This window comes from Saprolegnia parasitica, assembly GCF_000151545.1.
Source record: "Saprolegnia parasitica CBS 223.65 unplaced genomic scaffold supercont2.16, whole genome shotgun sequence".
Lineage (NCBI taxonomy): Eukaryota > Oomycota > Saprolegniomycetes > Saprolegniales > Saprolegniaceae > Saprolegnia > Saprolegnia parasitica.
In genome coordinates this window covers 243,396-264,819 of record NW_012156410.1, presented here as the reverse complement: position 1 = coordinate 264,819, position 21,424 = coordinate 243,396, and the positions used below count along the sequence as shown (strand labels likewise).

Here is a 21,424-nt window from a genome sequence, read left to right as displayed (position 1 = left end):
ACTGCATTGCGCCACTGATCGAGTCGCCCGACTCGTCCCGCGCCGCGCTCTGTGATCTTGCGTCCAAAGATCACGTCGCCTCCACTTTGACGCTGCTCGAGTTTGCGTTGAGCGAAGGCTGCGACATGGGCCTCGTGTGGGCGACCATCAATACGTACCGCGCTCGGCACCTCCTCGTGTCTGCGATTGCCGACATCTTTCACGACGACGATGTCGGCACGCGAGAAGCCTGTGTCGTCTTGACTGCGTTTGTCTCGCGACCGCCGCTCAAGACCGCCGAAGTCAACGTGCTCTGCGAGGTCGCGCCGCGCATCTGCGAGGTCGCTGGCGCGATGCGGTCGGTCGCGCTGCCGCTGCTCGTGGCGCTCGTCGCAATTCCGCGCGTCGCGCTCGCCCTCATCGACGGCGGCGCGATCGAGTACATGGTGGCCTTTCTGCAAACGAGCGCGGGGACCGACAGCGATCTCTGTCAGCGCGTGCTCGTCCATCTGTCGCAGATCACGCTCGGTACGGAGCGGCTCAGTCTCTGCAACGGCGTGTCGACCTTGCTGAGCTTTGTGCAGTCGCTCGCCTCCACCGACGCCCACGCGCCGAACGTTCTTGCGATTCTTCAAGTGCTCCACCTCGTCGCGTCCAAAGACAAGGCGGCGCGGCTCGTGCTGGCAGAAGCCGTCGACCTCTATGCGCTCCTTTTACAGCACTCGATGCAGCCGGACGCAAGTGACGCCTACTCGTGCCTCGACTCGGTCGCGCGGCCAGCGTCGACGTCCAAGTACACGGCCAACGCGCCGCTCGCGCACCTCGTCGTCGATCTTCTCGTGCGCGTCTGTGCGGTCGCCGACGCCCGGTCGCACATCGTGGGTCGCAGTGATATCTACGCCGAGCTCTACATGTGGCTGCAGTACATCACGGAGCGTAGCGCAGTCGAGCACAATTCGATTGCGATCGGGTCGTTGACGCTGCTCCGGTACCGGTACATGGCCCGCCTCGCGCCCGCCGAGATGCACGATGCGCTCTGGGATCTTTTGGCGGCGCTGGCCGCACCCGCCTTTCTTGCGGTGCACGAAGAGGTGGCGCGGACCATCGCGGTGCTCTGCACCTGCGTAAGTGACCCGTCGCGCTGCAAGGACGTCTTGTACCGCGTCGAGGTCCACGTCTACGAAGCGCTGTCCGAGACCTGCGCGCTGCGCCACGCGTGGCTGGACGTGGCGCTGAGTCTCGGCCACAACCGTGTCCGGGACGTGTTTCCGATGCCGCTGCTCCAGTGGCTCGTCGTTGCATCGCTGGACGATATGGTCGTGCGCCCCCTCGCCGTGCACGTCCTTGACGTCCTCTGCTACGACGCTGCGTTCCACGTCGCGATCCTCAACAATCAAAACGTCTTGCAGTGGTTGGCGGCGCATGCAGCGACGGATACGACGGCACGGCGCATCTCGGTGTCGACGTGCTCGACGATCCGGCGGCGCCGACGACGGACGAGGACGACGCCTTGGACGCCGCCAGCGTGTCGTGTCGGAAGACGCGATCGACGAAGGCGCTGCCGATGGCGCGTTTGGGTACGGACCCGTACGGACGGACGCGGTCTTGGCGACGCAGTTGTCGCGGGACCTCGAGTCGCGCTACTCTGGCTACTCGGACAACTTTAGCTCGAGCTACGGCGACAACTATGGCTCGGCCTCGAGCTTCGCGCCAGGTTCGTACAGCAGCTACGGCGAGTACGCGCCGAGCTCGGGTAGCACCAACTACTACAACGAGGCCGTGATCGACGACGAGGACGTCGTTTGCCCACATTGCCTCGGCAACGTCCACGTGCCGCCGGGCTGCAGTGCGTACTTGCATACGATTCCGTGTCCACTGTGCCAGCGCCCGCTCGGCGGCTCGTCGCCGGCCCCCGCGCCGCCCGGCACAACCACGATCACCTGCAAGGGCTGTCGCCGTGGTCTCCACTTGCCCGAAGGATTGGACCTCGCCGACGTCGTCTGCCCCGAGTGCAACTCTGTCAACAAGTTGTTGCTCTTAAATGAGTCGCTGCTCATACGTGTGGTCGTAGGATCGAACCGACGCCCAAGCCGACGCTTGTCAAGTGCGGGCACTGCCACAAGATGCTCTCGGCACCGCCAGGGCAGCCCACGATCCAGTGCGGCCACTGCAAGGGCGTCTCGCGCGTGATGGGCTCGGATGGTATGCATGCATCGTGCATCGTTGGCTCGGACTAGAATGTCTGCGCGTAGATGTCGTCAAGGTAACGTGCGCCAAGTGCAAGACACTCTTGGCTGTGCCGAGCGGCTCGACAGTATACAAGGTTCGCACACAGCCACGAGGATGGGAAAGGATTCCACTCTGTATGTTAGTGCCTCAAATGCGGCCACGTGTCCAAGTGAGACCCTCGCCTCTCTGTCGTGTGTCGTTCTTAGGCGGACGCGTCCATTAAACTCAAAAGATCGTCGTCGTCGCCGCCCTTTTTACCTACGTCCCGTGTGGCCTCATCTTTCAATGTTTCAAGATACGCACCCTCCGCGCGGACCTTGACGTCGACATCAAAGTCGTCAAAGAGATGCTTGGTCGCGTCCTTGTGGTCGCTCAGCGCGTCGATCGTGATCATGGTCACGTGCGCCTCCGTGCCCTTGCCGTCGCTACACGCGCATGCGTCATCCTCCTCGTCTGTCGCGATTCAGGACGTACTTGGCGTCGTCGTCGTCGCCCGTGTCGCCGGCAAACAGCGCAATCTTGAAGGGCTTGGCGTCCGTCGTCTCCTTGGCCGAGTTGTTCCCGAGGAGGTCGGCGAGCAGGTTGAGCCCGTCCTGCGCCGTCGCCTTGTACTGTTTGGCGGGTGCGTCCACTTTGTCTGCGCCGCGCGTGCGCTTGGCATCGGCGGTCAATTCGGCGCCCGACTTGAGGTCCGGCTTGGCCGTTGGCGCATACCTACCCCTTCCTACTAAGTCGCCTATCGTTGCTCGTGTAGGCACGCACAGGTTTTCACCGAACGGGCACAGCGCCGGGTCCCGCGTCAAGATCGGACCGTCGTCGACGGCGATGGCGCCGACGGCGTTGGCCAGATCCAACATGTCCTTGTCGACCACCTTGCCGCGGTCGTCAAAGTACCTAATACCAATATTGTCATCACAGACAACTTGTCCACAATCCAACACCTACCGGACGACGCCGGGGATGTCGCCGCCGGTGGCGATCGGGCCGTTGGCGCGCAGCACAAAGGCACCATCGGGGTTTTGGATGCCCGACTGGAGGAAGAGGGAGACTTTGATGCGCACGTCTTGGAAGAAGCGCGCGAGATGCTGCTTGAGCAGTAGAAAGTCGGCGTGCGAGAGAGCTCCATAGACCTACGCTGGTTAACACACGAATAACGAGTGCGTCGACCGTACCGACGCCGTGAGCACGACCGCGTCTTCGATGAGCGAGGTCGCTTCGTCGGCCTTGACTATCGCCTTGATGCTCTGGAGGTGGTTCATGGTCACTTGCACGAGCTGGTCGGCCGACGAGCACGCGAGGAGGTTGGACTTGAACCCCATGCGCATGAGCCCATAGAGCTAATCGACATTCGAAGTGGGTGCTAGCGAGACGCTGTACCTTGTCCATGCTCGACTGGTTGAGGCGCATGATGGACGAGTGCGCGAGCCGGTCAAAGATCTGGCGCGTCGAGAGGTTCGAGTACATGTGGTGCGGCCGGAAGAGCTCCGAGATGAACTTGGTGTTGTACATCGTCTTGACGACATCGACGAGCACTACGCCACGATTGTTACGCTTGTCTCAAGCAGCGAGAAGGCAACCTTTGGTGCTCTTGTCTTCGGGGATGTTCTGCGCCTTCAAGCGCTGGTCCAGCACGTAGATCATCTCGCCGCCCATGTTGATGAGCAGCATCGGCATGGCTAGCAGCGCTCCGGACGTCATGGTGCCGAATCCAAAATCCCTCAGCCAACCGCCTCTGAAACCCTCGGCAGCTTCTAGATCGCTCACCCCTAACCCTTTCGTCGTGGTACAAGCATATCCTTATTACGCGTGCTCTATTCGTACGTGATCACTTTTACGTGGTCTGCGTCGTCGGGTGGTCGTGACATCACTCACTGCGTTCGCTTGCCGGCGGCGAGCCATCGTCCTATCTCATTTCTGCGCTCTGCGCGCCCGTGGTCACCAGGAGGATGTGCCGTGGGGTGGTAGAGTCCAATGACGCAGCATATCGGGAACCAATGTCGTCGTGACGGCAGGTGCGTCGACGCTTAGAAGACAAACCGATCGCAGTCCCCGTCGTCCCAGTTGCACGAGGGCGTCATGCACTCGATGTTGCAGTTGGTGTTGCCAATCAAGCTGTCGTAGCAGCCTACGTTGCACTGCGGCTGGCAGATCGCGTCCCGGGCCTCGAAGATCGCGCGCTCCAGCGGTGCTAGCCCGATTGCATCGGGCCGTGCCCAGAGACGGTCGCACAGCGGCGTGTGGCGAATGACGAGCCGGCCTGAGCGGAGCAACGTCACATCCAAATCTATTGGCAGCGACGCGATCGGGTTGCCTTCTAAATGCAGCGTCTGGTACGGCCCGACGCGGTCCATAATCGATGCAGGCAGGTGCGCAATGGAATTGTTGACGAGGTTGAGATAGCCCATGGCCGGGATCGTGGTCGGGAGGTCGACAATGAAATTGTTTTGAAAATTGACATTGGTCATCTGCGGCGCCAGCGGAAGCGGCACGTGATCCAAGCTCGCGTTGCTCACTTCCAGCATGACGAGCGATCGAAACGCAGGAGGCAGCGACGCATTCATGAAGAGCGAGACGTTGCGAAGGAAGACATATTGTACATTGCCCGAAAAACGCTGCAGCACCGTCGGCACCGAGGGCAAGTAGAGATGGCAGAGGAAGATGGCAAACAAACTGGCCGGCAGCGCGTCGGGCGAGATGTCCCAGCGCACCGTGTTGGTCCGCTGCAGCGTGATGCTGTAGAGGTTGATCATGCGCGCCATGGTCGGCGCCGACACCGCGTTTGGCAAGTCGCATTGCTCCACCTCCAAGTCAAAGAGGTCGGGTAGCATCGGCTGGAGGTACGTCTCGAGGTCGGTCGATAGCGGCGCCGTCATGCAGTTGACGCGCAGCATCACACACGTGCATCGCTGGTTTGCGAGCCACGGATACGTCTGCAGCAGACAGCCCGGTGGGCAGTCGCGGGCTTGGGTGGCCCCCGCTGCGATCCCAAGCAGGACAACGCCAGTGGTGACCGAGGCAACCGCGTAGGCGTGTCGCCAGCGCCGTTGTTGCGAGACCACCTTGTCAAGCGCGAGCTTTTGCCGACCGGTGGGCCTAGGTATGTGCATTGAAAAGAGTCGTGTGGCGTTAAGTTCATAGTACGTGAGACGAACGTGGACAGCGTTGGTCATGCTCCGCAATGAGAGGTAGCAGGTGAGGAAGGGCCCGACTTTCGTGACAAAATCCAATGGGCTGCTAACGACGATGAAGCGGCCGAGCAAGATCGTCGCGTTGAGCCACGCGTGGTCGTCGAGGATGCCCGCGTCTTGTGCGAAGTAGTAGGTGGCGATCGCGCGAAAGTTCAAAATCAATGGAATTCCGGACGAGAGCAGGAAATTGAGAATTCCATCGACGAACGCGGCGCCCCATCGGCGCCGAAACGGATTGGAACTCGCGAGCAGCAAGGGCACTGCAATGCAGTTGCACACGAGCACGAGTGCGTACGCCAGCGACGCGGTGGCGTCCGTGAGCAGACAGCTCATGCGGTAGGCTTGATAGAGCTGCGCGGGAATCTGCAAGATCTGCTTTAGCATGAGCTTGGTCTCGTACTGCGGCCCTAAAAGGCCAAAGGTCCCAAAGCGGCCAAAGTGCTTGACATATACGCGGCGCATGCGGGCGACGCAGCCACTGGCTTGGATCGAAGCCGCGTCGCCATGCAATGTCTCAGGCGAGACGGACGCGCCGCAGCGTCCACGGCACGCGCTGAGGATGCCGTAGAGGTACAGGCTGGCGAGGAAAATTGAGACGCCGGCGTTCAAGCGAGGCGCCCAGATGCCGACCACGCGGGCTTGGTCGGCGGGGGCGAGCAAGTAGACAGCTGCAAAGCACAGCAGAAAAAACATGGAACTCAGCAGCAGCAGCACCGCGATGCAGCGGATGACGTGGCGCTCGCAGCGGCCAAAGAGGTACGACGCGACCTCGGGGCCGACGCGGAGCAGTGGCGTCGACATAACGATATGAAAAGGGTGAAACCAAAGACGTCCGATTTAGGTTAAAAACAGCCAACCCCTTCACGTCGCGTGATCGCAAGTAAAAGCAGCCAGTGACGGGTATATATGAACGTGTTTCGCGTTATCTTCGTTGTTCCAAAGAGTTCGCATCCGTAGAGACTAGCATTCTCCTTCTTCTTCATTCGTTCGACAGGCCGTGGCTGCGCAGGCGGCGGCGCGGGGGTGCGTCTTGCTCCTCTGTAGTTGCCCGGGGGCGCTTGTGGCCGCGGGTGAGGCCACGACGACAAGCTCCATAAATTCATTCCAATAGTCGCGGTCGGCGGCAAAGCTACGCAGTTTGTTGAGGTCCTCGAGAGACGCCAGCGACTGAGGCGCCGTCAGCGACTGAAGGTCGCGGTGCAGGACGATCGGCAACGTGATCTTGGTGCGGCCTAAAAAACGGGGCGCCTCGGGCGCAGCAAAGAAGCGGGCGGCGGCAATGTTGGCAGGGACGTCTACACTCATGCGCAGCACGTGGCCCAGCAGGCGCCAGCGTTGGCGGGCGACGATCTCGCTCAGCGGAACGCTGCACTGACGGGTAGTACTTTACAATAGAGATATGCTATATGCGCGAGACGGGGGCGAGTCGGTACTTCATGAGGGATGGGCTATTAAGACGCGGCTGTAGGCATCCAGGCTCGACGCGAAGACTTATTGCAATTATTCGAGTTGCGTGGCTCCGAGGCTCAGCAGAGTGACATGGCATCTGCACTGGGATGTTGTGGGCTCTTGGCGCCACGGGCGCAGCGCGACTCGAGTGAAGATATCGACAACGACCGACGTCGAAACTTCTAGCAAAGGTGGACAAGGGCTTTAGTACACATGCAGGCAAGCAAGGAAATCAGATCTAGTTTCTCTTGTAAGTCCCCCAATCTCGCAACTGCTGGCCTCGTCGCATGTCGTAGCGACTACCTGCTGCAAATGTCTAGACGACCAAGCGTACAGTTCGCATTGGCGTTCATAGCATGGACAACTTGTGCATTTGACTTCGTTAACGTCACCAATACTACGCGACGCCGTGGACTCTTGGACTTGCCGTTGGTCGCCTGCGACGGGCCACCCACCATCTGGTCTCCAATCGATTAGTTCCGGAGAACCGTTCGACTAAGCCGTTTTCGACTAAATGGGTTTTTCCCATGCCGGGTCTCGCAGCGTGCGCGTGCGGACCGCGAGCAGACGAGTACGGTGTTCATGCACCATGGTAGGTACCTCGGCCGCCAGCGTCGGCGGGACGAGGCGGGTCGGAGCGACAGGACACCGGTGCGACTGAAATCGTTACAGGCGCCGGTTTCAAGTGCGCGCACCTGAGCATCAACGATGGGTCTCTGCCATCTCGAAGGAGTGTCACCGCTGAAATCCTTCTCGTCTTCGATGGTGCATGCTCGCAGTCGAGCATTGTAGCTGGAGGCATGTCGCCGCACTGTCAAAGCGCAGGAAACACCAATACGATGCTGCCAGCAAGGCGCCGAACTTGAGATTCGGAACCTCAAAACATTTCTCCCAAGCCGTTTCATGGGACATTGGGACAAACCTGTTAGTCGAGCAATGAAGGGTTTAGTCGTCGTCTCGGCAGCCAATCAGAAACGTCACAGCAAGGCGTGGCGTGAGTGTAAACCTGTGTCAATTGATATTCTGTCGCATCCGATATCCTTCAAATATGTGAAGTTAGAGGTTTCTTGCCTGCAGGCCCGGACATATCAACTTTGAGAGGCGATAGAAGCCCTTTGAACTTACAGCGCGGACCGGTGGCGACGACAACCGGGACGCGGCCACGGACTCGACGATCGACGGACGACGACAAGATGGAAGGGAAGCAATTGCAGAGCGCAATACTCAAGTACCGCAACCTCAATGACAGGAAGTCGGCGCCGGCAGCCGCGGACGGCGGGCAGGCGGCAGCCGCATCGGGTACGTCGTGGCCGGCGAGGCGAGAGACCGCTCATGGCCGGCCGTAGCGGCCAAGAAGCGCCGACCGTTCACGTACACAGACCATTCGGACACGATCGCGCAGCTGCGTACGGCCGATCTCTCTGTGCAAAGATGCTGGTCTGAGCCTCTCCCTGTAGTGTCGGGCAGCACGGCCGCGAGCGCGAGCAGCAACAACAAACTCAACAGCGTGTACCCGACCTCGACGCTCTTGCGGTCGACGGCCGCGGCCGCGAGCTACAATGCGTCCACGATGGCGTCGACCGACGGCTTCCAGTACGAAGAGGCGTTCCAGCGTGGCATGAAGCTCGTCGAGAAGAACGACTACAAGCGGGCGCTCTCCGAGTTCACCGAGGCCATCAACGTCGCGCCGACCAAGCTCAAGGCGTACGTGCAGCGCGCCATGTGCTACATGAAGGCGCAGCGCTACGAGCCCGCGATCGACGACTACTCGACGCTCATTGCGCACACGCCGGGCGACAGCGACATGTTCTCGAAGCGCGCGTTTGCATACGAGTGCCACAACAAGATCCCGTCTGCGATCGAAGACTACACCAAGGCGATCGAGATCTCGGGCGTGCCGGCCAAGATCAAGGACGCGCGGCTCGCGCGCGGAAAGGCGTATGCGAAGCTCGGCCACCTCACGCACGCGCTCGAGGACTTTGGCAGCGTCATCGAGATGGACCCGCGCAGCGACGACGGGTACCGCCAGCGCGGCCTCGTGTACACGCGTCTCTGCAAGTTTGACTTGGCCTTGGCCGACTATGACCGCGTCGTCGAGCTCGAGGCGCGCCAGCTCACGCACGTCAAGCTCGAGTCGCTGCTCCAGCGCGCCGAGACGCTCATGAAGCTTGTCGAGACCGAAGAGAATGGTTTTTTGCTTCACCAGATGGAAGACTCGGCGCTCCTCTCGGCCGAGAACGGCCACGACCGCGCCGTGCGGCACACGCCGCGCACCATATGCCTCGCGATGGACGAGACATACCTGACGCCGTGCGAGTCGGACGACGCCCGGTCCTTCGCGCTCAAGGCCATTGACGACTTTACGGCGGCCCTCGACCAAGAGCCCGAGAGCTTGGACGTGCTGGCGGCGCGCGGCGAGGCCTACATCCGCGCCGGCGCGCTCACCAAGGCGCTCGCGGACTTTGACGCAGCGCTCTTGATCGATGCGAAGGACCACCGCCTCTTGCTGTCCCGCGCCGTGGTCTTGCAGCTCCAAGACGATGCGGCCCGACCAGGGCATGTCTCGGCGCGGGCCCTCGCACTGCTGGCGCAGGTCACGTCGTCGGCGCCGCCTCTGATTGCGTCCCAGGGCTTCTTCCGCCGCGCGCGACTGTACCTCGAGCACGGGCAGCCCCAGGCCGCGGTCGACGACCTCGGCAAGATTGTCGATTTGTTTCCAAAAGTACTCAATGAGGAGCGCGACTCGGGGGCGGACTACCTTCCGGACGAGCAAGTCAAGCCCCACTGCCTCGTCGGTGCGACAAGTAAAGAGAGCAAGTCGCCGGTGCGCATTGCGCTGCAAGCACTCTTGAGCCGCGCCCGCGTGCACATGCAGCTGCAGTCGTACGCCCTCGCAGCCAAAGACTACCAAGCGATCCTCGCCGTGTCGCCGGGGCACTTGGACGCGCAGGTGGAGGAGCAGCAAGCGCGCGACCTCGATGAGAAACACAAGGTCGAAGAGTCGAACCGCGCGGTCAAGTGGCTCTTGGAGCACGGCGACGCAACCGAAGTGACCAAGAAGGGCGCCAGGAAGAAGAAGAAGAAGACTGCGAAAGCATCAACGACCACCGAGTCGCCGAGCAAGGCTCTCAAGCCGGCATCGACGGCCACCCGCGATCCGGGTCAAGGACGCCGTGACTACGGACGACGACGATGACGAAAGCGGTGACAATGCCGCCCGTCCGGCGACCAACGACGACGACGACGACGACGACGACATGGTCCCGACACCCGATGCGAGTATACCGCCGCCGCCGGTGCCACAAAAGATCTCACCCACCGGGAGTCTCGGGCATCGAAGTAGCACGCCATCGAGTCGCATGGTCATGTACACGCGCGACGAAGCCTGCGAGAGCCTCTACGAGACGGAGGCGCCGGCGGAGCGCGTGGTGCCGCCCCGGCCGACCTTTCACTTTTCGCTCACAGACGACGTGCCCAAGGACGGCGACGTGACGGCCAAGAGCTCGGACGACGACGAGACGCCAATGACAACAACGACGACGAAGGATGACAAGAGCGGCGCAAGTACGCCGGCGGCGTCGCCCGTCGTCCTCGTCGACGACAAGTACCTGAAGAAGCGGCGGAAACAGCTCGAGAAGCTCCGCGCCGACCTCGTCGATGTGTGCCAACGAAGAGAGCGCGATTTGATTGTCGATGCACTGGACCGCGCGACGCGCAAACAAATGGTCGACCAGCTCCAGGACGAGTGCCAGCGGGCGCGGGACGTCCTCGAAGAGCTCAAGCTCCACGTCGAGGCCACGCCCGCGCAGTCGCCGCAGCGCGCGACGCCAACAACGTCGTCGGATGCAAGCCCGGTGCGATTACCGTCGTCGAGTCCGCCATCGCGGTCGCCAGGCAAGCCACCGGTCAGTGGCGTCCCGCCACCGATCAAGACGGCCGGTTCACCGCCCCGCCCGATCGTGTCGTCGCCGGCACGACCACCACGTCAAGCCGCCGAGTCGCCCGACGATATGGCGCGGCTCCGGTATCAAATCGACATGCTCCAGCGCGCGCTGAGCGAGAAGCAGCACGAAATCGACCAGCTCAAGCGGCACGCGGCGCTCGTCCCGCCCGTCTCGTCGCCGCTACCGCTCTCGTCGCTCTCGTCCAAGCTGCATGGCATGGAACGATGTATGCGGCCGTTGGCCCCCGCGGCGTTTGCCTTGCCCGCGATGCGCCACGCAGATCACATGGTCGAGCTCTTTGGCCCGACCGTCGACTCGGAGCGCGTGCGCACAAAACTTATGCGCGCGCTTGCGTCGGTGCTTGAGCCGGTGGTCTCGGTCGCGACGTTTTACCCCTCGGGGTCGTACCCGCTCAAGACGTACCTGCCCGACTCGGACATTGACGTGTGCTTGGTGCTCTCGGACGACACGGCGAGTGCAACGTGGCACGCAGACGTGACGCAAGCTCTTTTGGCGGCGGCGACGTCGGACCAAAAGGTCGAGTGTACCGTCCGCAACGTGACGTTTGTGAATGCCGAAGTCCGCGTCGTCAAGTGCACGATCGACAACGTGTCGATTGACGTGACAGCCAACCGCTTCGGTGCCCTCGGCGCGGTCTCGCTCTTGCACGAAATGGATCTCCGCGTCGGCCAGCACCATCTCTTCAAGCGCAGTCTCATTTTGATCAAGACGTGGTGCATGTACGACAGCTCGCGCTTCATCGCATCGTCGTCGTCGTCATCATCGACGGGCCGCAGCAACATTCTCGGCGCGGTCGCCGGCGCGCTCTCGACGTTTGCCCTCAATACGATGGTGCTCTGCCTCTTCAACCTCTTTGGGAAGCGCATTTGCCACCCGCTGCAGGCGCTGATCGAATTCTTTCATTTCTACGCCGACTTTGACTGGACGTACCACGCGGTGAGCATGCTCGGGCCGGTCCCGATCGCGTCGCTCAACGCCGGGTGGCGCCCGAGCGTCCGGTCGTCCGATGTGGTCATGGACGAGGTCGCCGTCGACGCGTTCAAGGCGCGGATCGAGACGGTGCACGGCGGCATCCGGCCGTCGCTGCCGTTCCAAGTGCGCGCTTGCAACGTCGTCGACCCGCTCAACGAATGCAACAACGTCGCGCGCAGTGTCACCGCCGACAAGCTGGCCGAGATGAAGCACGCGCTGCAGCACGGCCGGCAGACGCTCGTGCAGATCTTTTACGATGCATGGCACCTCGCGTCAAGCGCCAAGAAGGATGACGTGCACGCGGAAGACATCGTTGCGGCGCTGGACCCCCGCACGCTGGATTCGTTCTTTCTCAACGGGTGGACCACGTACGGCAGCGGGTACCGCCCGGACCTGCTCGTGCACCCGCGCCAGGTGTGGCACCCGCCGGCCATGAACCCGTTTGGCGACGGCAACGTGGCCATCGATGTGCTCGCCTCCCAAGTCGCGGATTTGCGTCAGTTACCATAACATTATAAGACACGGGACTAGGGTTTCGTGCGACAGACAATGGTCGACACACAACGTGTCATGGATGGATTTTGGCACTTTAGAGATTGCCGTTGGATCTGGTGTCGATGCCAAGGCGCCTTTCTCACGTGTCGTGATTGCCATCGAGTTTGATGTCATGATACAATTAGTGCTCGGAGATGGGCAGTCGCGAGCGGGGAGGTATAGGGTTTGGCCAGAGCAGTGATATAGACGAACTGGTGGTCCGTCGGTTGCCACAACCCGCCGACACCATCGGCCGATCTTTGGGCCATTTGAAAACGGTCATCGAAGTTCGAAGCTGGTAGGAGCCAATCAAAAGTGTCCCCGCGTAGAAAGTGCAAGCGGTCAGTTCATGGCTGGATCGGCTCCAACGACGTTTGGCTCCGATCCCGGTCCTGACCTCCTTGGTACTCCTGGTAGGACGAGTCGTTAGTCGTCGCAGTGCAAGTGCTACTGTCAGTGTCTTAGACGAGCTGCTTCTTCCGCAGCTGCCAGGTCGCGCCGTCTTGCACGAAATTGCATCGGAATGCAGTGGTCGAGGTCCTTCTTGCGGGCTCAACACAAAGCAGCAGGCAGCGACTTCGTGTCCATAAGGTATAAAGAGACCAGCGCAAGTCCGTGCGAGATCCAGCCATGCAAGCAAGTGGCTGGGTTTTCGAGACGGCGTTGTCATCGTTGCCGAAACTCGCGCTACTCGTACATTGTATCGCCGGGTGCAGCACCGACGGCACATGCGACCGTCGCTTCCTTGAACTCTGTGCGGCAGCTCATGCAATGCGTTCGACGAGGCAGCTGCTGCTGGAAGAGTGTGGTTGGATTGTCGTGGTGGGATTTTCGGCCTTTATCTGATCCAATCCGAGCTTCGAGAGCCCATTTTCGCAGAGTGCAAAGTCGACCGACCGAGCATGGGCCGCGCATGCTCGCTGACCGAGTGGGCTCACTTTGTCAAGGCGAGCCACAAGGCCAACCTCTCGTACTGGTGGGTCTACTGCCGCCACTGCGTCATCGCTGCCATCGCCGCGTCTTCGCCGGGCCGAGACATTGCCAGCATCAACACGCCGGACGCGCTGCAGGCGTTCATTGCAACGCTGCCGATGCCAACCGCCGCATCGACCGAGGCCACGGAGCCGCGCCCGCTCGTGGGCCGGCGGTCGGTCATGAAGGCCCACCTCGCGCAGTGCCTTCATGCGTCGGCGATCCCGCCCAACCCGATCGTCAAGCGGCGCGCGGGCAAGCGAGGCGTGCACTGCGCGATCGCCGAGTGGGCCCACTTTGATCGGCTCGAACAAAACGGGTCCGTCCTCTCGACAGCCTGTAGTCCACGCCGTCACGTTGCGACTAGGTACATTGGCAACAGCAACTACTTCCCGGTGCGCTGCAAGCACTGTGTGGCGGCGCACAGCAGCGGTCGCCGGCCGGCGCCGCCCGAGGTCTTTGCCGGCCGCAAAGAAAGCATGCGCAGCCACTTGGCGCGCTGCTCCTTCTTCACGGGCAAGCTCCCGGCCAAGCGCACGAAGGACGCGTCCAAGCTCGCGCTCAACGAGCGGCAGTTCTTCGTCCAGCTCGAGCGCCAGCCCAACACGTATTACCACTATGCGAAATGCAAGTTTTGCACCGACGCGTACGAAGCCGGGCGCGAAGCCGGGCGCGACGTCCCGCCGCCCAAGGTCATTCTCGGACGGAAACACAACATGCAGACGCACCTCGCCAACTGCGAGCACATTCTCAACCACGAAGCGGTGCTGGACGATATCGTCATGTCCAGTGACGAGAATGACGAGAATGACAATGACGAGGACGAGCATGACCACGACAGCATGGACCGTCCGCTGCCGTTGGCGGGTGCCGAGACGCCGCGGCTGCACGCGCTCGCCACATCCGCGACCGCGTCCCCACTGGCGCGCTTTTTGCATCTCCCGATCGACAAGTCGGCCTCGTCGCCACTCACGTCCCATGCGAGTCTCTCGCGCGTGAGCTCGATCGAGAGCAACGGGCTTCGGCCAGCAACAACAACAACAACAACAACAACAACAACAAACGAGCTCGACACGATTCATGCTGTATTTGCGTTCACGCTCGAGCACAACTTGCCGTTCGCGTGGGTCGAGTCGCCAGCGATGCGAGCGCTCTGCCCCCACCTCCCGACGACGGCCGAGCTCACGGGCCCGCTCCTTCGGCGGCTGCTGCAGTCGTGCGAGGAGGCACTGCGCACGCGGTGGCGCGAGATGCACCCTGGTGGTGGCTGGACACTCGTCGTTCATTTGCTCGACGAAACCGAGTCGAATGTGACCTGCGTCGCGTATGTCGTGCACCCCAACGGCCTCCTCTTCCCGTCCATGCTCGAGGCCTCCTTGACGTTTACATGTCCGCTGCCACTGCTCCCCGCGACCATCCAGCGGCATGTAGCGCAGTGCGCGCGGCAGCAACTCCACGTCGTCGCGGTTGCACTCCCGCCGGCCGCGGCCTACTTTGGCCACCTCCCCGCGCAGCTTCCGCACTCCTCTTTCTATGTTCGCCACGAAGCGTATTTTACCGCGTTCTGCACGGCTTGCTCGCCGACGACGCGGTCGTTCTCGCCCTGAAGCGGCTGAGCCTCGTGCGGCCGCTGCCCCGTAACCTCCCGGATATCCCGTCCTGGCTCCACGAGACTCTCAGCAGCCACTTTGTCGATATGGACACGCGGGTAGTCCTCGAAGCGACATCGCCGCTCTTCTCGCACCTCGGTCGTCTTCCACGCGCGCTCTCGCTGGCGTCGACGCTGCACCTCGTCGGCCAGCTCTACAGCGCGGTGCGTCGACTGCCCCATGCGCTGGATCGACTCCAGCAAGCGCTGCTCGAGCACCTCGAGCTCGCGTGGAGCGCGTGCGAGCAGCCCGCGTACGTCCTTGCCTATGCACTGCACCCGCACTACCGCGATACCGCGCTGCGGAAAGCGCGCAGTGCGTTCAAATGGAGCGCGCTCTGCGACGTCGCGTGCTACTACTACGAGCGCTGGTTCCAAACCCGTCCGACGACGCTCCGCGGCGACGTCATGGCGTTTGCGCACGTGACGCAGCATATTTACGCGCCGAGCGTCGTCTCCGAGTTTCCGAGCGCAAGCGACTACGTGCTGTACCTCGGCGACCACGCGCCGGAGCTTGCGGCGTTGATGGATCGGCTCAATGCGACGACGACGAGCTTTGAGTTTGAACCGACTGAGCGGGCTTATGACAGCGTCCTGGTGCGCCAAAGCGTGCAGTACATTGCCTACTGCCAACCATCGGTACGTCCGATGCCCTCGGCGTCGGAGGACCTCGCGCCAGACGCGCGGCTCGTCCAGTGGCGATCGCGCGCAGCAGCGCAGGGCGGCGCGGGGGCCTTCTCGACCGACGACGCCCAGCGCACCACCAAGATCACACTCCACGAGCTCTTCGAGGGATAAAGAGCGCTGTGTACTGCTACAACCACGATCGAAGTGGCTGCCGTCGGCCTGCACCTCGTAGAAGATAACAGTCTACTGCGGGATCAACTAACTTGGTCGCTGTCCATCGGAATAGCAGCGAGCAATGATTCCCTGTTCGCTGCCGTTGTAGCCTAGTTAGTCGGTAGGTTAGAATGCCATGATCCAGCCAGCGACTAGATGGCGTGCTCGTCGCTATTAATGACAGTACGGATCTCTAGTGCAAACTCAGATCTCAATAAAAGGCAACGTCGCACTTGACACCTCGTCCTCAACCGCTGCGACATGTCGTCATTATCCGGATGATTGGGTCATTGCTCGATTCGCCACGCACGAACCAATGGACCGATCCGCTGAGGTCGCTGCCTTCCAGAAGCTCATCCCTGCCGCCAACATCGAGACGTGCACGCATGAGCAGCTCCAGGCGTCGCTTCAGTACGGTGCGATCATGGTTACGCCGTGGCAATGTGCACCGTAGGGACACGCGCCAGCGCAAGCTGCGTCTGCGCCTGCGTTTTCCGGACGAGTACCCCCGCCGTGAGCTTCTGATTGAGATTCTGAGCACGTCGCTGCCCGATGTGGCCCTGCGCCGCCTCACCAAGTTTGCCGATGCGAAGGCGACAGAGCTTAGTAAAGAGGGCTTGCCCCAGGTGCAGGCGATCGTTGAATTGGTGCAGACGTCGCTGGCCGAGAACAAGCTCCTCTTCGCCTTCGACGAGGTGCGCCAGCTTCGCCTGCTGGCGGACGCCAACGTAAGCGTATCCAAATCCAAGGTCCAGTGGTCACGCAGGCGCTGTAGGGCGGCGAGATGAAGCTCGTCAACGAGCGTGCGGGGCGCATCAAGGTGCTTCTGCGTCAGGGGCCCTACTTCTTCCAGGTACTCAAGAGACATTTCACACAAAGGGTCACGTCTTGTGCCATGACGATAGGTCAACGTCAAGCTCGACGACCACTACCCCGACTCGACGATTCGTGTGGTGTGCGACGAGTCCAACTTGCCACCGAATGTCGTGGACGCCATCGTCAAGCAAGCCAACGACATGGCCCGGCGCATCACGCTTGTACCCAAGGCGCATCACTATCTAGTCTTTTGTTTATAACTTTTTGAAGGGCTACACGGCTGACCAGGCGCTGTACGCCTCCAACCCGCTCAAGAAGCCGCTGAGCCTCCTTGCGCCGCCCGAGCCCGTACCGCGCCAACGACTGCGCACAAGAAAGTTCTTATCGTCTATCTTTTCTAGACAAAGAAGGCTGGGGCGAAGAAGTTTGGCAAGGCCGCCAAAGCCGCCACGTCGCCCATCGTCATCAAGGTCCCCTCCAGTATCAAGTTAATAGCAAGGTGCCATTCTCTTGCTGTCGTAGGAAGCGCCCAAGGAAAAGATTGCACCGCTCTACTACGCCGAAGACGGAGGCATTCTGCATCGGTCGCCGCTCGATGAAGCCGTCAAGAGCATCCTGCCAGTGGTACGTCCCAGCGGTGCCAACAACATTTTGCAGACCGAGGCGATGTAGGTCAAGACGTATCTGTGGGAAACCGTGCTCAAGTCCCTGCCGTCCACAGCGTGTCCGGTCCGCTTTTTCTCTTTGAAATCAAAGTCGATCGCTCACAAATGGAGCGAACGATAGGAGTGCGCACAGCTGGTGCTGCCAACCAATCCGGCGACAGCGCTCGATCCCAACGCGGTGCCGCTCCAGGCGTACTGCGGTCACTGGTTCCACACCGAGTGCCTCGGCAAGAAGCTGCAGTCGCCGCCGTTCGCACACCCGTGCGTGGTACGGAGCCTCGTGCAGGAATGCGACAGGTCATGTTGCTCGTCGCTAGGCGTGCCACGTCATTTTGCACCACCCCAAGTGGCCGTCGGACCTCGCCGAGCTCTCGACGCGCTACGAGCGCGAGCAGCGCCTCGAGCGTGAGATCGCCGAAATTGCCGATATGTTTTAAAGGCCGCTCGTTGAATCAAACTCCACTCCTCCTTCCAGCAGCTCTGCTGAGTTGTTGCCACAACGAAACAGTGCTGAGTTGTCAAACGACGTCGTTGTTGTAGTCATAGTACACCCAACCGTTTTTCAAAAAATAGGCGCAACACACGAGCGTGCATTAGATCACGTGTGGCAAGCTGGCGAGTCATCGCCGGAGCAAGCTTTTCATTTCTCAAGGTTGACACCAATATATTCACAAGGCGTAGAGTGATTAGCAATCGCTCCTACGACTTGTGCACATATCGGACTGAAGTCGCGATGAGTGACTTCTGCCGTGGCATTGATACTACCACGTGGGGTCGTGGTTAGGGTAAATATACTGGGGGCTGATGGGCCCTCGATCGTAGGTAGCGAGGTCTTATCAAGTCAGTGAGAGGCTTCTGACATGCCATTTCAACAGAGGAGGTTCGTCATCATACCTCTCCATGCCATTCGATGATCCTGTCAAGTGCTCCCTCGTTGGGTCGTTGGGTCGTGGCCAAGATGAATCCAATGGCCGTGTCACTGTCTATATCTCGATACCCTGTTACAATCAATAATCCAAATAAACCTATATGGCAAAGTGGCAAAAGATCATTTGCAAGAGGTCCATGGCGGTCGTCAACGTCAACGTCGGGATCTTGGGCCATGTGGGTACGTCGCTCTTCGCCATGTGCCCAAGAGGCTACTGGCTGCTTATGTAGACAGCGGGAAGACGAGCCTCGTCCGCTCTCTGAGCACGCACCTCTCGACGGCCGCGCTCGACAAGAACCCGCAGAGCAAGGCCCGCGGTACCCTCGCCGCGTCGCCGCCCATGCCCTCACGTCCTACGATGCATTAGGCATCACGCTGGACCTCGGCTTCTCGTCGCTGCAGCTACCCTTCACAGCGGCAAGCGGCGAGGCGTACACAGCGCAGCTCACGCTGGTCGACTGCCCGGGCCACGCGTCGCTCATCAAAACGGTCATTGGCGGCGCCCACATCATCGACATGGCGCTTCTCGTCATCGACGCCGTGAAGGGCATTCAGATGCAGACGATCGAGTCGACCGTGCTGGCCGAGATTGCAACGTCGCATGTGATTGTCGTGCTCAACAAGGTCGACCTGCTCACGGACAAGGCGACGCAGCTGCCCGCGATGCTGGCCACGATCCGCACCTTCTTGTCGTCGTCGCCAACGCTGCAAGACTGCCCGATTGTGCCTGTGGCTGCCGGCGATGCCGACGGCGCCCGCGCGCCGCAGGGCATGCCGGACCTCCTCGCGACGATGCAACGCCACCTGCACCTGCCGACGCGTTCGGGTGACGGCCCGCTCTGCTACGCCATCGACCACTGCTTTCCGCTGCGGGGCAAAGGCACCGTGCTCACTGGCACTGGTACGCTAGCTTTCGTACAAGCTTTGATTCACGCTCATGTTAGTCTTATCGGGCACGGTCCGAGTCAACGATACGATCGCGATCCCGATTCTCGGCACCGAAAAGAAGGTCAAGTCGCTCCAGATGTTCCACACGAGCGTCGAGAAGGCCATCCAAGGCGACCGCGTCGGCCTCCGGCTGCACGGCCTCGATGCCGCGACCCTCGAGCGCGGCCTCGCTATCACGCCCAAGTCGCTCAGCTTTGTCCTCAACCTCGTGCTACAAGTGCATCGCGTACGTTTCTTTGGCCTCGACTGCGAGAGCGGTGCCAAGGTGCACGTGACCGTCGGGCACAGCACCGTGCTGGCCAAAGCCACCTTCTTCCACGGGTCGCACGCCAGCTTTGCGGTCGAGAACACCGAGTACCGGTACCTGGCGACGCTACCGGCCAGCGCCACCGACCATCTATTTGTGTTGTTGCAGCTCGAGCGCGAGATTCTCGTGCCACCGTTCAGCCACGTCATTTGCTCGCGCCTCGACACGACCGTGTCGCAGTCGAACGTGTGTCGCATCGCGTTTTACGGCCCCGTCGTCGCGACCCTTGACAACGTACTACTCTGTGGTCCGGATTGTCTTGTGTTTATACGACACTATGTGCATAGTTGTCCAAGCTGCACATCGGCAAAATCAAGGAGCGCCATGGTCTCGTCGAAAAGTGCGGCGAGCACGGCGTTGCGATCGTCAAGGATCTCTTTCGAAAAGAGACCAACCTCGACATCTTCAAGGGTCTAACCGTGCAGAACGAGCGGTCGCGCGCCCTCGGCGCCATCGACGGCGCGTTTGGCAAGACGGGCAAGTGCCGGGTTCAGTTTACGGACGGAAGCACGCAGCCAGGCGACCGACTCGTGCTGCGCTTTACAAAGATTCTCTTTCAAGAGAAATCGCTGGCGCATCGGCTGCGGCAAGCCCCGGGGCTGTACGAACTGCCCGCTGCGACACCGTCGCCGGCACCGCTCCAGGCGGTGACGCTGCCGACGGTCGAGGTGCAGAAGCGGTCGTGGGTCGGGCTCGTCGAGCGGCTCAAGGGCGAGACATCGCCCGAGGGTCGCAACCCGATGGTGATTGCAACCGGACTCTTTGCCACGTGTGATGAAGCGCTAGCGTGCATGGCCATGGACGCGGTCACGGCTGCTGGGGACCGCGGCGTCGTCGACTCGCTTTTCGGCAAAGCGGGCAAAGTCCGCGTTACATTCGCTTGCGGGACGTCGGCCAAGGTCGGCGACGCTATCACTGTGTTTGAAAAGTGAAACATGAGACATTTTTGGGTGGACCCTTTACAACCCCATTCCACTTGGATCCTAGTCGAGTATACAATGATAGAAACGATAGCGGCGATGCCATGTTGTGTGCCGAGACAGTGAGGTGTCGGCTCCGTTTGAGTTTGTACTTCGAGAGTTTCGGTCTTGAGGCTGCCATTGCACCCACATTGAGTAGAGCGATCCGTGGTGGTGCCACGTCATAGGCTGTTATCCGGAATGCACAGATATCTGCCAATCACGGCGGTTGATGCGTTGAATCCTGGACGCTTGTCCTGCCTTCAAGACCACTGGGTCCGCCATCTCTCTTACTACGTCGCAAGCGCAGGCACCTCTCGCCAACGGTCCATCTCGCTAGTCAATTTAGCAACGACCACAGAGGGCAGCGCAAGCTCGAGCGTCTTCTTTCTTTGGCTATGAGCACGGATACCACGACGCTGCTGCCATGATCAGGATCAAAGCCGCGGCGCCATCCATCTTCGCCCGGTGGGACCTCAAGATAAATGAAGACAAGACAGGAGAAACGCAGGTATTCAGGTCGACGCAGGTAGACACGCCGACGCACGCGGCCTCTTTGGCACACAACCAAGAAGCTCGGCAGCGTCCTCGACGACGCGGCCGATCTGCGCGCTCGGAAGCGACTGGCGACAACGGCGTTCAACAACATGTGGAAGATCTGGATGCGTCGAGGCCTTATCTCGGAAGGCAACCGAGTGCGGCTGTACAAGTGCTACGTGCTCCCGGTCCTTTGTACAACTGTGGCACATGGGCCCTGACGCCAACGAGTCTGGCGGGCCTTGACAGCTTCCATCGCCGGCAGCTGCGCCGCCTTCTAGGTATCTTTCACCCGAGCAAGCTCGGCGACGTCGCGCTCTACGACCGCTGCGACAGCATCCCACTGAGCGAGATCGTTGCCCGCCAGCGCTGGCGCCTGCTGGGCCACGTGCTGCGCATGAGTGTAGACGTCCCTGCCAACATTGCCGCCGCCCGCTCCCGAGGCGCCCCGTTTTTTAGGCCGTCACCGAGACTCATGTTGCCGTACG

General features: G+C 61.1%; 6 protein-coding genes across 6 annotated transcripts in view; 5 read left to right on the top strand and 1 right to left on the bottom strand.

The window, feature by feature from the left end:
- SPRG_22140 (hypothetical protein) overlaps positions 1–2,381 on the top strand; it is a gene marked incomplete at both ends in the record, with an annotated part of 5,508 nt that extends 3,127 nt beyond the window's left edge. Inside the window, 5 exons of the mRNA XM_012344178.1 lie at positions 24–1,436; positions 1,504–2,006; positions 2,051–2,181; positions 2,232–2,302; positions 2,352–2,381. Coding sequence (XP_012199568.1) covers positions 24–1,436; positions 1,504–2,006; positions 2,051–2,181; positions 2,232–2,302; positions 2,352–2,381 — 2,148 coding nt within the window. The remainder of the gene's footprint in view (positions 1–23; positions 1,437–1,503; positions 2,007–2,050; positions 2,182–2,231; positions 2,303–2,351) is intronic.
- Positions 2,382–2,410: 29 nt separating this feature from the next.
- Positions 2,411–3,928, bottom strand: SPRG_04926 (hypothetical protein; the record flags this gene model as incomplete). The annotated part of the gene is made up of 8 exons (XM_012344064.1): positions 3,786–3,928; positions 3,586–3,740; positions 3,381–3,545; positions 3,154–3,338; positions 2,971–3,102; positions 2,683–2,922; positions 2,512–2,633; positions 2,411–2,466 (listed from the first exon to the last, which is right to left on the bottom strand). Exons 1-8 carry the CDS (start codon positions 3,904–3,906, stop codon positions 2,411–2,413), a joined length of 1,176 nt encoding a protein of 391 aa, XP_012199454.1. The 5' UTR covers positions 3,907–3,928.
- Positions 3,929–8,038: 4,110 nt separating this feature from the next.
- SPRG_19699 (hypothetical protein) lies at positions 8,039–12,292 on the top strand (the record flags this gene model as incomplete). The annotated part of the gene is made up of 4 exons (XM_012344132.1): positions 8,039–8,144; positions 8,192–8,251; positions 8,303–9,956; positions 9,979–12,292. The coding sequence occupies 4 exons, from the start codon at positions 8,039–8,041 to the stop codon at positions 12,290–12,292; spliced, it is 4,134 nt and encodes a 1,377-aa protein (XP_012199522.1).
- A 926-nt stretch (positions 12,293–13,218) lies between these two features.
- SPRG_22139 (hypothetical protein) lies at positions 13,219–15,734 on the top strand (the record flags this gene model as incomplete). Its single annotated transcript, XM_012344177.1, has 3 exons — positions 13,219–13,607; positions 13,656–14,879; positions 14,906–15,734. 3 exons carry the CDS (start codon positions 13,219–13,221, stop codon positions 15,732–15,734), a joined length of 2,442 nt encoding a protein of 813 aa, XP_012199567.1.
- Positions 15,735–16,092: 358 nt separating this feature from the next.
- SPRG_19698 (hypothetical protein) lies at positions 16,093–17,694 on the top strand (the record flags this gene model as incomplete). The annotated part of the gene is made up of 10 exons (XM_012344131.1): positions 16,093–16,187; positions 16,231–16,504; positions 16,552–16,629; positions 16,682–16,813; positions 16,863–16,940; positions 16,994–17,062; positions 17,115–17,216; positions 17,265–17,321; positions 17,379–17,525; positions 17,575–17,694. 10 exons carry the CDS (start codon positions 16,093–16,095, stop codon positions 17,692–17,694), a joined length of 1,152 nt encoding a protein of 383 aa, XP_012199521.1.
- Positions 17,695–18,316: 622 nt separating this feature from the next.
- SPRG_04925 (hypothetical protein) lies at positions 18,317–20,372 on the top strand (the record flags this gene model as incomplete). Its single annotated transcript, XM_012344063.1, has 5 exons — positions 18,317–18,365; positions 18,416–18,502; positions 18,553–19,086; positions 19,130–19,674; positions 19,728–20,372. Exons 1-5 carry the CDS (start codon positions 18,323–18,325, stop codon positions 20,370–20,372), a joined length of 1,854 nt encoding a protein of 617 aa, XP_012199453.1. The 5' UTR covers positions 18,317–18,322.
- Positions 20,373–21,424: the final 1,052 nt, after the last annotated feature.